Raw genomic sequence first — 13,385 nt, forward strand, 5'->3', positions numbered from 1 at the left:
ATTTAGTAGCACTCTTCTAAATTGCTATGAGAAAAACTACATCTGACATAGCCAGCAAAAATCTACAAGAACGACGACAGTTATATATAAATATAGTAAGCTATAGTTAGCAAAGCTCTCATTCTTTACCAAAAACCTCATAGGTAGCCAGAGCACCAAAGAGAAAATTTGAGGCAGATATATTACATAATATTATCAAGCTCATAAAACAGTACTAAGCAGAGGAACCAGGACTTGGACCCAGTTCTCAAACTCTAAATCTAGAGTTCTTTCTAGTATGGTATGCTATACCTCATATTTCATTTTTATTTAATTTACTGATAAATTATTCTAACATTTATTTTCTTCTTTGCCTTTCCACCTGAGGTTAAGAAGAAAACTGGGCATTCAAATAGAAACTGTATCTTCATCCATAAAGGGCCTGGGCCTGCAGGGCTAATGAAAGGATATTTTTCTTTTGCTCAATCCTCATCATAACCACTTTTCAATCTCTTCATTGTTTTATGGCCTTAATTTCTAAAGAGCTTTAAAAACGAGGAAGATATTTTCATTTAGACTCTACTTTATTCTGATGGGAAAAATACTATGTTTTACTTTAAGATACTTACTTGTGAACATTAAGTTAAAAAAATGACTGGCTGCTGCAAGGACAACTCGATGAGCAGGTATCTTTCTTTCCTGGACCATAAGGATTACATCACACAACGTTTTCTAGTTAAGAGAGATATAAATGAAATTAAAACGGGTTCACTGGGCGTGGCTTAGCAAATACACAAAATCAGCACTTGCCAAATGCTTTATTTCTATTTTCTATTCAAATCCAATCTTTGTCCAGCACAGACTTGGTTCATAAGACCCATTTAAGAAGGACTTACAGAGTTGCTATCATGATTTGCTGTATCAAAATGGCATTGAGCAGTATAAACAGGGGAAAATAATCTGAGAAGTAATCTACTAATCCCTTAAGGAAACCATTTTTTTTTTCCTGACACAAATTCTAAGGTATTTCTCATGGTGAGATTTTTACAGGGACATTAAATAACATAAGAGCAATGCCCTTGATGGTTTTTCAAACACAGCAATCTGGATTTTTAAAAAATTATCTATTCTTGATAGGATCCAGAGTGCACACTGTATTTCCCAAGAGAGTAGCCTACACAGATCTAATTTGAAACAAGAATAACTCTGAATGCACAGAGTGGACAAACTAAGTGACCATTCAGTACTCTTTCCTTAAGTAACACTTCTTTCAAATGCACGTCTGATAGGAGCTGGATAGCAACCACTTTTAAATTGTTATTTCTGTCCAAGGCCAAAATGGTATCTGTCACTCTAGGTTCCTGAAAGAAGGCAGGTATAACGTACAGGACAGTCTCAGAGAAAATTTGGAGCTTGCGATAGGTTAGGCACTCCTTATAACATTGGGAACGTGAGACAGTATTTTCAGCGTAAAAAAAAAATTTATCACAAATCTAAATATTGGCTTAGTAGCTCAGAGGATATGGCATTTTGTAAATGTTAAGTATTTACTAAAACTATTAATATAATTTCAGATACGTAAGTCATTACATTCTACTTTATAACTCCACGAATAAAAATCCAAATGAGATGGTAATGCTCAGAACAACAAAGGAAACAGGCTTTATTTTTTATTTTATAATGGGCCAAAAGATGAACAAAATTTTACTTTTTCAGCTATGTCAAGATTTTTCTATAAGGCCTAGGGCCTACTGCTTAGATATTACATGCAGATTACTTATAGCTTAAGCCATTATTATCTGAGTAGTGTCTTGAATTTTTAAATTTTTATTTCCTTTGACTTGGTGGGAGAGGTAGAGTAGGTAGGCATAGTTCTCAGGTGATTTTGCCACATACCACACCCAAAATAACAGGTAGCAAAACCAAGTCAACTATTTGATTACCACCAAAACAAGTGGATCTAGTTGCTAAGGGGAAAGAAAGAAAGAAAAAGAAAGGTGGAAGGAAAAGAAGGAAAGGAGTGAGAAAAAGAATTCTGACAGAACAAGCAAATAAGCAAATTAGATAAGGGAGGAGTCTATGGCTGCTGACAGAAGTTCCGAAAGATGTATAACTATTCTGAAATGTAGCAAAAAACCTTGCCAAAATATATATTCAGCAATAGGGAATTTTAGTTGCATGAATACATAGGCACTTCAGTAAGTTAAAGAAAGAAATCAGAGAGATCTCTGCACAGCAATTTAGTTAAGAATAGTCTCCAGCTAGATATTAACATTGTGGAAGGAATGGGAGGTACTTTTTGTATCCAAACGGTACATCTGACCGTGCTACACTAGATTAACAGGTTTCAACAAGAGATGGGATTGATTTAAAGAGTAGAGACTCTTCTCAGGAAGAGTGTATCTACAGACAGAAAATGGGAAGAGACAGAGATCTGGGTTACATTGGAGAATATATGAAAGGTAACAAGTCCTATGTGAATTGAAAAGAAACAAACAAAACTACCTTTTGTACATGTTTACTGGATAAAGGAAAAGAAAACCTTGCAATTTGTTTATATCCCCCTATTCTGTTACATCTTTAATATTTTTAGCATTTGAATTTTAGTCTCTTAAAATTGCACACAGATTTGTGACTTAATCTGAAATTCTCACCATCTAAAATAACTTTTAGTAGGATTTAGATCGAAGGATTTATTTATTACTGATGACTTATGTTTCATCATACATAGGCCATCTTCTTTTACACTATTTATTATGGTTCCTTGTCTTCTTTTTTCTTTAACTACCAGGTGCTATTTTGGTCACATTTTCTTTGCACTTTTGTACTTTTTTCTTGTTTTAGGAACTTACTTATAGATCTGTCAAATATTTGCAAAGTGAATTCAGCAGGGTTATTAGTCAAATATTCTAGGAATGCAAGAAGGTTCAAGAACAATAATCCTTTAATGCAATTCAGCATACTGACAGGTTAAAACTTTATGTAGAAAAACTTCAATAGATGGCAAAATGAAAAATTCACTTCCTTTTACACTCTTTAACAAAGAAAATGATGTATATGTATGCTGAAGGTGATTTGACTCAAGAGCAAACATCACATTTAATGGTGACACAGAAGAGGCAATTTCATTTAAGTCTGAAACAGAGAAACATATGCTATCATTACTATTATTCAATTATTATTCTGGAAATTTTAGCCAAACTGAAGCCTCTGCCTCAGCCACTCTGGCCAATTTACCAGTCTTTAAGAGTTAGCAAGCACCTTTAGCCCTTGTGATTAACTGAACCTTTCTTTGTATGGGAACCAAACCCTCTTGTACAATCCCCCCTACCCCTCACTCTGGGGCACCAATACACAATCTCAAACACTGCCATAATGTCTGTAGCTGGTACCACTGAGTCTAAACGCAACCAAGAAGTGTTATAGATCACTGTGCTTCCCTTTTACTGATTAACTGCCCTAAAATTCCTTTAAAAATCTTTGGGCCAGGCAAAAACCTCAGTGTTGGTTTTTAGACAAAAGTCTGCCTTCTCCCCAGGTGGCCAGCCTCCTGAATAAAGCTCATAATCCTTTCCAATCAAAATTTGTCTCTTCAGTATCAGCTTTTTGAGCAATGAGCAGCTGAAACTGGGTTTTTAGGTATTAAAATTGGTAAGAAAGTAAAGATAAACTTAACATTCGTAGAATTAAATAAAAAGTCAGTAAGATGGCTAGGCATAAATAAGATAAATATGAAAAAGCAATCAGCTAACCTATATGTGAGCAGTAAGCCATAAAGAAACATGAATGGGGGATAAACAACAACCCAGCATAGCAGCAACAAAATAATTAAATATTGAGAAATAAACCTAAGAAATGTGAGGGAGCTACCTTAAGTAGGAATTTGATAGATGATAAAGATACTATTTCAAAAATGTGTCAAGAGGGTGGAGCCCATGCAATGTTTAGGTCAGTGAAACTATTTCCTATGATACTGTAACAGTGGATACATGTCACTATACATTTGTCAATATCCACAGAATGTACAATACAAAAAATAAACCATAATGTGGACCACAGTTCATAATAATGTAACAATACTGGCTCAAAAATCTTAACAAATGTATCATGGCTATGTTAGCAAGTAGTTAACATAGGGAAAACTGGGAGGGGGAGAGGGAAAATGGGGACTCAGTACTTTCTGCTCAATTTTTTGGTAAACATAAAACTACTCTAAAAAGCAAAGTCTATTAATTTAAAAAATGTGATGTGAGAATGGATAATTGAAAAATGGCATTAGTATAACTGTTACCCACTGAGGGGAAACATTAGATTTCTCTTTCATAATGTAGTCGCTCTTCCTCTGGGCAAGTTAAGTACTGGAAAGGAAAGTTCAGTCCTTTTCTCCACTGTCACTTGTGGAAGACGGTCTATATGATGAACGAGAGTGAAGGAGAGGTCACTGACCACACACTGCCAGGCCTTCTGGTAGATTTTCTTTTATAAGTCTGCCCCAAAGTAGACATAACTCATCTCAAAGGTTTGGAACCAACAGTGGAAGAGAGCTGCTGAAACCCATATTCAACGCAGTAAAGAAACTTTGGTGATACTTTAGTGCCTGCAAATATTAGGGATTTCTTCAGGAACAGTTCTTTGGTTAGGAAAGATTTCACTTCAAAACAGGCAAGCATTTGAGGCAAGTGTTGGTAGAATGACCTTCTGCTGTCTTTACATGTTTGCCAGGTAAAACTGCAAAAGGCAGTAGACTCCATGTAAGCCCTACAGCATTGTAAGAGGTTCTATCTTTTAAGAATATGTGTTGGCGTTACTAGGAGGCATGCAATCATCTAATTCTATTCCCAAATTCTATTCTTCATCATATCCCAAGAAGAGGACTGAGGAATGACTAACCTTTGGATTTAAGTAGCTTGTCAACAAGGTTCTGCAATCAGTCCTGCCCAGCGTGATTTCAAGCTGGCCCTGGGTATAAATCCCTGAGTAGACTGTAGATTCAACTATAGTTGGGTGGTGGATTTAAATCACTGAAAAAATAAAGGGAAATGCAGCCCTTATTATATGGGGATAAATCATCTTCTTGGATTGAGATACTAGGAAAGCCTCAACAAAGCCATAATAAACTCAAAAGCTAAGAAAAAAATTAAAAAGCCCTTAGCAATCTTAATTGCTCAGAAAAACAACAGTGGATATACACATATATAATCACAATAAGGCAAGTGAGAAAATGAAAGAAAAACAAAGTTAGACATAAGATTAATAGAGGAAAAGGGGAATTTTTTTCTTTAAGGGAAACATGACAAGTTAGGTCAAACAGCTTTAAAAAGGAAAGAAGATACAGTTCGGTATAAATGCTCTTTAAAAGACGGGACTAAGAAAAAAAAAAAGTTACCTTTACTGTTATTTATTCAAGTAGGGTGACATATAAGCCAAAAAGACACATGGAGGGAGAAAAGTAAAGTTCAGCAGTAGACTAAAACAGTTCTCAGAAAAAGCCTGGATTGAAGAAATTTTTGTTAAGAGCTCTCTTAAAGCCAAAGGTAAGATATCAAACACGTAATCAGAGGACTGCCCTTAAAAATTGGGACAGTTGTAACAGGTGATTACATTAAATTCAAATAGCTTTGTACAGTTTCTGAAAAGGAAGATCAACTATAAAGTAGTTCATCCATTATGTATGTAATTTGCAAGGTGATATGGGTAGAAAGACAGGAAAGCTACATATATAGTGGAACATATCAGGGAAGTCTGTGGAAATAAGACTGTAAGGGAGAGTACTAGGTCATACTAAAGGGAAGCCAAGTAATGCAGATATAATCCAAGCCTAAGTTAGATGCTGAACTTGTCCATAATTGGAATTACTTTACTGTGGGTTGTGAAGACTGGCAGCAGCTCAATCAATCCTGAACATATGGACCTCTTGATTTCCACTATGACCGGGTCTGTAAGAAAGGCACTAAGAGGAAGAAGAAAAACATTTGGGCCTCAAGTCAAAAGGAAAAAAAAAAAAAGGAAGGAAGGTATTCTGGTCTAAACAATGTTAGCTCTTGGGATGCCTGGGTGGCTCAGCAGTTAAGTGTCTACCTTCGGCTCAGGGCATGATCTTGGAATCTGGGATCCAGTCCCGTATCCGGCTCCTGTGGTGAGCCTGCTTCTCCCTGTGTCTCCGCCTCTCTCAGTCTCTCATGAATAAATAAATAAATCTTAAAAAAAAAATGTTAGCTCTATACTATGTAGAAAGGAAAGGATTCAACTTGAACAGGTTAACAACTAAGCTGAGGATCCCTGAAAGGAACAAACAGAGGACAGAGACACAGCCCATTTTGACACACATAGGTAGCAAAAAGGAGTATGTCTGCTACCACTTAGTTTCCAAGGCCTGGAAAACTCAAATAATGAGGAAGGACAAGGTTTTGAGAGTACACTGTAAAGGCCATGTTAGTCCCTAAAGGGACCATAAACTTTAGAACAAAGGTCATTCTCCAGCTGAAATAAATGGAAAGGAAAAAAGACCCTCCCCAAGAGATAGGATTAGTAGATACAAGGAATTTCACTAAAGGACAGGATCATAATGGGGACACAAGGGTGCAGAATAACAAGGTGGATCAGAACTGTAGAGAATGCAAGGCCACAAACTGCTCTGCACGACTGCCTGCTACAAACGTGGATCATTCTCGCAAAAGAAAATACTTTGTCACTAGACAGAACTCAACTACTTCAGCACTGGGCTACCTAAGGTTCAAAAAAGAAATAAATATTGAGCTTTAAATGCACAGGACAGACAACAGGGGAAAAAGGGAAACTCTAGAAGACCTGGCAGCTGAGTAAATCCCCCTGGCAAATTTCTCCAAGAACAAGGACTATGCCAGTGAAGCAGATGAAATTCCTTCCCTATATGGTCAAGTGTCTCTATTAGCCTCTTGATAAGTGATTTCTCTCATCTGAGTTCAGAGTCTGCAAATTACAGACAGCCAACAGTCTGGCAGCAATCTGTGCAAGCAAAAAGCCAAGATATCTTTATGTTTTCTTTGAAGATTCTCTGTTCCCTAGAAACCAGAGTTTCTGTTGTTTTTGTCTGAGAACAATAATGTGGGTTAGGACTTTATAGTAAGGTGTCAACATCTGCACTATTTATTATAGAGATGGGAGATTTGCTTGTATCTTTTCAGATTTGTGGGGATGATGATGCTGCTGTGCTGATCTTAAGAGTCCTAGGAATCCTACAACATTCTGAAAACACATGGCACCAACTACTTTGAAATTAGAGAAATTCATCTTTGGAAGCACTAAACTAAATATATTCCAATGGAAGAAAGCTTCCCCAAATCTATCCAACACTTAAGAGAACGCCTTCTGGCTGAGATTGAGCAGCGAAGAAACCAAGGAAAGCACATATTTGGAAAGACCTTTAATTTTAACTCAGAGGGAAATCACAGGTGTGGGAATTTAATCATGAGTGGGTTCACAAGAGTCAAATTTGGGGGGATTTCATGTTGCTAGTATAGAATTAAGAGTCTAAGCTGTCATTTGGTTGTTCACTGCAGATAATCTGGAGAGCTATGAATGAAATCTTGGCTGAAAAAAATTTGAGATGGGAAATAGAAGTAAATTTCCAATCAGGAGTTAAGAGATCATCTACCCATTTAAAAGATTTCTGGAGTAAAAAAAATTAAACTTAAAAAAAAAAAAGATTTTATTTATTTGAGGGCAAGTGAGCATAAGTGAGTGAGAGACCAAAAGTGGAGGGGCAGAAAGAGAGGGAGAAGCAAACTCCCTGCTGAGCAGGGACCCTAATATGGGACTCACAGGAACCTAGAATCATGACCAGAACTGAACCAACTGAGCCTCCAGTTGCCCCTTAAATAACCTTTCTAAACTGGTCTACAGAGGATACACAAAAGAATAGTTATTGATAAAGGATCCCCATGGGATGCCTGGGTGGCTCAGTGGTTGAGTGCCTTTGGCTTGGGGCGTGATCCCAGATACCCAGGATCAGGTCCCGTGTTGGGCTCTCTGCATGGAGCCTGCTTCTCCCTCTGCCTGTGTCTCTTTCTATCTGTCGTGAATGAATAAATAAAAATCTTAAAAAAAAAAAAAAAAAAGGATGCCTTTAAGATAAAACAAAATGCTCCCTGTGCAGGGAAAAAAAAAAAAAAAACAGAAAAATCTTAAAAAACAAAATCTTGGAAATATGAATTTACAGCTAATTGGTACAGTTACCTTCTGCTGGGAGTTGAGATGGGGCTTTGATGCCTGAATTCTACCATCCAGCCATTTGAGATTCTCATCAGGGAGTTTATACAAAGATTAATAGCCAAGTGAGACATAATAAAACACATTATTGGGGTGCCTGGGTGGCTCAGGTAGTTAAGCATCTACCTTCCGCTCAGGTCATGATCCTGGGGTCCTGGGATGGAGCTCCATGTCTGGCTTCCTACTCAGTGGGAAGTCTGCTTTTCTCACTGCCCACTTCCACCCTGGCTAGTGCATGTGTGCCTGCTCTCTCAAGTAAATAAAATCTTTAAAATTATAAAACATTAAAAAAATACTATTGATAAATGGGTAAGTACTGGGTAACCCTCATCTACTCACACTCGTATATCCCAATCTAAATTTTGGAATTTGCATATTCATATGTTCAATAGTGGAAAAAAAGGATAGCTGGGCCCAAATCCAACTTACAGAGTCCATCATACGACATACTTTACATATCCTCTTTAGTAGGCGGAGACCTTAAGCAGAAGTATGTGAATTTCAAAATAGTAATCCTACCATTAATAGAAAATTTGTAGGAGAGAGGGATGAGCTCGTTATACCTCATTTTCTTTCCTTTGGGTGAGGTGAAGGTAAAAAATGTTTTCCCAGCCCCGGCCCCTTTGCCTGCTGTTCCCCACACCACATATAGACATATGTGTATATGTATATATATTTATATATATTTTTTCTCCTTTCAGGGAAAAGCCTTATAACAGTGGTTTTCAGACTTTTTAAGCGGTAGAATCCATTTTCAAATGATATGAATGGTTTCTATATAGTTAGGCTCAGCCTGGCAACCAAGGGATGGAAGAAGCCTCCTCACTATTTTGCTTAGATTCACTCACAAATATTTTGCTTCTGATCTCAGTAATTAGTCTTTCTGGAGGTGGATTCTGCTCGTTTAAAGATATGAGGACCCAAAAGAAGAATGCTTCAATCAAGCAACAGAATAAAGTGTCTATAGAATTAGAAGTTAAGACTACAACCTGGGCGTTTTGGCTTCTACTTGCCACTGGGTAAAAGTTACTACATTTGGCTAGGTGCCTGAACCTGGTCAGGAAGGGAAAAAAAGGTTGCTGTTCTCTATGGGACAGAAGATAGCTGGAGCTTACAAGATGACCTTGGGTACCTTCTGGTTGTTGGGAGAGAAGAGTTCTCCATGGGTCTCTTGAATTCCTACATATCTTCCTGGACATGCCAAAAAGGCAAGGCCCTGACACTTTTTACCTGGGCCACCACTTCTGAAGGTTATGTTGCCAGCAAGCAACCCCTAGGAATGAGATACTGTCTTCCCACAAGAGTTAAGGGCCAGGTTTGCTTATTGTTTGCTGTAAAATGGCAGATTCCTTAAGCTTGTGTTCATTCCGCAGCTACAGAACAAACACATTTTGTGTATGACATCCATCTGGGCCCCAGTGGGTCATCCTCATAGTACTCAGGAAATAAGGGGAACTGACACATACATGTGGATGCTCATGATGGTGTGCTTTGAGTAATCAAGACTGCTGTCTCTAACCTAGGAGTCTCATGTCTCCCGCCAGCATCCATTAAACAGTAACAGGCTAACTAATCAGCTTATAAATAACGTAAAATCAAATTCCAAGCCCATTGCTGGTATTGCTAAATCTAGTAATAAATGTTAATGAAAGACTAAAGTGACCCTCTACGACAAGACCAAAGGTTCAAGATACCTAGGAATAAAGGTCACCCCACCAGATAAAGAACCTTGAGGAGCTGTCTAAAGACAAAGAATAGGAACAGTGAAGGAAGAAATCATGAATACAATGCATAAAAATATTAACAAATAAATAACAGTGAAAGTGGCTATTTTTATTTTCATCCTTGCTCTTATATTTGTTTTATATAACTTATATATAATTTTTAACTATGAAACTTTTCCCTCCACAAAGAATTTTCCCTCCACAAAGAAATTTTCTCCATATAAAGAATCTATTAAGACTTAGGGGGATCCCTGGGTGGCGCAGCGGTTTGGCGCCTGCCTTTGGCCCGGGGCGTGATCCTGGAGACCCGGGATCGAGTCCCACGTCGGGCCCCCGGTGCATGGAGCCTGCTTCTCCCTCTGCCTGTGTCTCTGCCTCTCTCTCTCTCTCTATCATAAATAAATAAAAATTAAAAAAAAAAAAAAAAGACTTAGGCCTTAGAATCTTGACATAAGGGATGCCTGGGTGGCTCAGTGGTTAAGTGCCTGCCTTCAGCCCAGAGTGTGAACCTGGTCTGGGGATGAGTCCCACATCAGGCTCCCTGCATGGAGCCTGCTTCTCCCTCTGCCTATGTCTCTGTCCCCGTCCCCACCCCTGTGTCTCATAATAAATAAATAAATATAATCTTTAAAAAAATTTAAAACAAAATTAAAAAAAAAAGAATCTTGAATCTTGAAATGACTATAGAAGGAATGGTATCACACCACGTAATCTTGAACTTGAAGTTAGATATGGTAAGTGAAAAAACTTGATGACTTTTTTTTTCCTATGGATTCTGCAATCTAGCATCCAATTTCCTGCCTATTAGAACCCCAAACTCCCATTTCTGAAAAAATTCCTCATTATGAACTATGTTGGTGAGAGGGCAATTCTCAGGGTCTCCCTCTCATTATGGAAGCTAAAAGTCAGTTATTTCTTCTGTTCGCTTGGCAGAGCCAAACTTTGGCAAACCACCTAAGGCCAGCCAATTATATATCTACTTTCAGGATTTTGAATTTTGAGCAAATAACAGAAGATGGAGGAGATCTTTATGGCAGTGGCAGCAGCAACAACAGCAAGTAGTCAAGACTGCTCCTGCAATGTAATGGACTCCACGGTTTCTGAAGCCTAGCTAACAAAGAATGTCTGGTTTCTGCTTGTTTGTCCTGCTTGCTCATCTTCCAGCCTATGGTCAATACGGTAAGCTCCTGATAGATATAGATATATATATAATTTGTTTTGGGTTTTTTTTGGTTCTTATTTATTTATTCATGAGAAACAGAGAGAGAGAGAGGCAGAGACACAGGCAGGGGGAGAAGCAGGCTCTGTGCAGGGAGCCTGACATGGGACTCAATCCCAGGTCTCCAGGATCACACCCTGGACTGAAGGCAGCGCTAAACCGTTGAGCCACCTGGGCTGCTCGCTCCTGATATTCTTATAAATAAATTTTGACTTAAGAGAGAAGGTATTTCCATTGCTGGTAACCAAGAATTCCAGTAGATTCACTGTGATAATAACAATACCAACAATATTTGACAATGCTGAATAATTTATCAAGAGTTTTCACATTCTCTGTCTCACTATCCCCAACATTAGTAAGATAGGTCAGTATAGTATTATGATCATTGTCATGTGGATACAAACATAAAAGGCTAAAGAAGTTATGGACTTGCCCAGTGTCACACAATTAGTAAGACGACAGAGCTAAGATTCAAACCTAGATCTGTTTAATTACCAAATCCATGTTAGCTCCACTAGAGTATACTGTTTCCTACAGCAATAAGTGACTAAAGACAACACTACTAAAAGAAGTTTTATAAATGATACAAAGCCACTTTAGAATAATTTTTCATGATAAAAGCTTACAGTATTATGTTGTGATTCAATTTAAGTGCAATTCAAAGAGAAGGTCTAAAACAGAACTCATTTAATCCTGACACACCATTTTTCCAGTAGGCTAACCAGAAATTAAGTATAGAATTTATGATATTTAACACAGATTGCATATTCTTTTTTTTTTTAAGATTTTATTTTTTATTCATGAGAGACACAGAGAGAGCAAGAGAGGCAGAGACATAGGCAGAGGGAGAAGCAGGCTCCATCCGGGGAGCCCGACGTGGGACTCGATCCCGGGTCTCCAGGATCAGGCCCTGGGTGGAAGGCGGCGCTAAACTGCTGAGCCACCCGGGCTGCCCCCAGATTGCATATTCTTAAGAATGTCTCTCTTAAATATTAATCAACCACATTTTTGGCATTTAACAGAATGTAACTAATTATACGCTGTATATTATTACCTACTAAAATGTATTAATATGCCAACTATTTCAAGGACACGTATCTTTGTAGCAGATGTCAATTGGAGTAGCTACCTGACTTGTATTCTCCCTTCACAGGAAAGGAGTGAAGGGAGTATCAGTATATAAAAAGCCTTTCAAGATGTTTGTGCTCCATGACCTTGTTCTCCTTACCATAGAAAATTGATTCAAAGGGCTAACACTCAACCCAAATTAGGTCTATCACAGCCTCTCTATCCAGGATTTGAAACTCTGAAAGAGAAATAGATTAGCAGTAGTCAGAGCTTAAGTACAATTAAGGCAGCTCCTACAGAAAGGGTAGAAGCCCTTAGGATTGGAATAGTTCTTACATCTCCCAAATCTTGATTGTCTTCTCTGCAGAAGGAAATTTTTTTTTTAATTTTTTTTTTTAATTTTTATTTATTTATGATAGGCACACAGTGAGAGAGAGAGAGAGAGAGAGGCAGAGACACAGGCAGAGGGAGAAGCAGGCTCCATGCACCGGGAGCCCGACGTGGGATTCGATCCCGGGTCTCCAGGATCGCGCCCTGGGCCAAAGGCAGGCGCCAAACCGCTGCGCCACCCAGGGATCCCCCAGAAGGAAATTTTAATATAATCATGTCTCCCTTACGATATGCTTCTGTATTCATTCATTCAATACACATGTGGTAAGTGTCATGCTGTCAGTATGCACTTTATACTACTGGAGTTTATTTTTTAATTTTTTTAATTTGGAGATATATATATTTTAGTTTTTATTTAAATTCCAGTTAACATACTGTGTAATATTAGTTTCAAGTATACAATATAGCGATTCATCACTTCCATACATCACCTGGTGCTCATCACAGTAAGATCACTCCTTTAGGGCAGCCCCGGTGGTGCAGAGGTTTAGCGCCGCCTGCAGCCCAGGGCGGGATCCTGGAGACCCTGGATCAAGTCCCCACGTCAGGCTCTCTGTGTGGAGCCTGCGTCTCCCTCTGCCTGTATCTCTGCCTCTCTCTCTCTGTGTGTCTCAATGAATAAATAAATAAAATCTTAAAAAAAAAAAAAAGACCACTCCTTTAATCCCCATCACCCATTTAACTCATCCCCCACCCACCTCCCTTCTAGAAACCATCAGTTTATCCTTTATACTTAAGAGTCTGTTTCTTGGTTTGCC

General features: G+C 38.3%; 1 protein-coding gene across 10 annotated transcripts in view; it reads right to left on the reverse strand.

Annotated features, from left to right (window-relative positions):
* Positions 1 to 13,385, reverse strand: part of KLHL7 (kelch like family member 7) — a 66,900-nt gene that overhangs the window by 44,128 nt on the left and 9,387 nt on the right. For 4 of the 10 annotated variants that reach the window (XM_072783791.1, XM_072783786.1, XM_072783788.1 and 1 more), the window contains exons 2-4: positions 4,870 to 5,000; positions 2,832 to 3,114; positions 609 to 711 (exon numbers count right to left, since the gene is read on the reverse strand). In XM_072783791.1, the coding sequence (XP_072639892.1) occupies positions 609 to 687 (79 nt within the window). In that variant the 5' untranslated portion in view covers positions 688 to 711; positions 2,832 to 3,114; positions 4,870 to 5,000. The remainder of the gene's footprint in view (positions 1 to 608; positions 712 to 2,831; positions 3,115 to 4,869; positions 5,001 to 13,385) is intronic. The other 6 variants (XM_072783789.1, XM_072783785.1, XM_072783793.1 and 3 more) reach the window with 2 other exon arrangements.

Source organism: Canis lupus, chromosome 18 (genome assembly GCF_048164855.1).
Source record: "Canis lupus baileyi chromosome 18, mCanLup2.hap1, whole genome shotgun sequence".
Classification (NCBI taxonomy): Eukaryota; Metazoa; Chordata; class Mammalia; order Carnivora; family Canidae; genus Canis; species Canis lupus.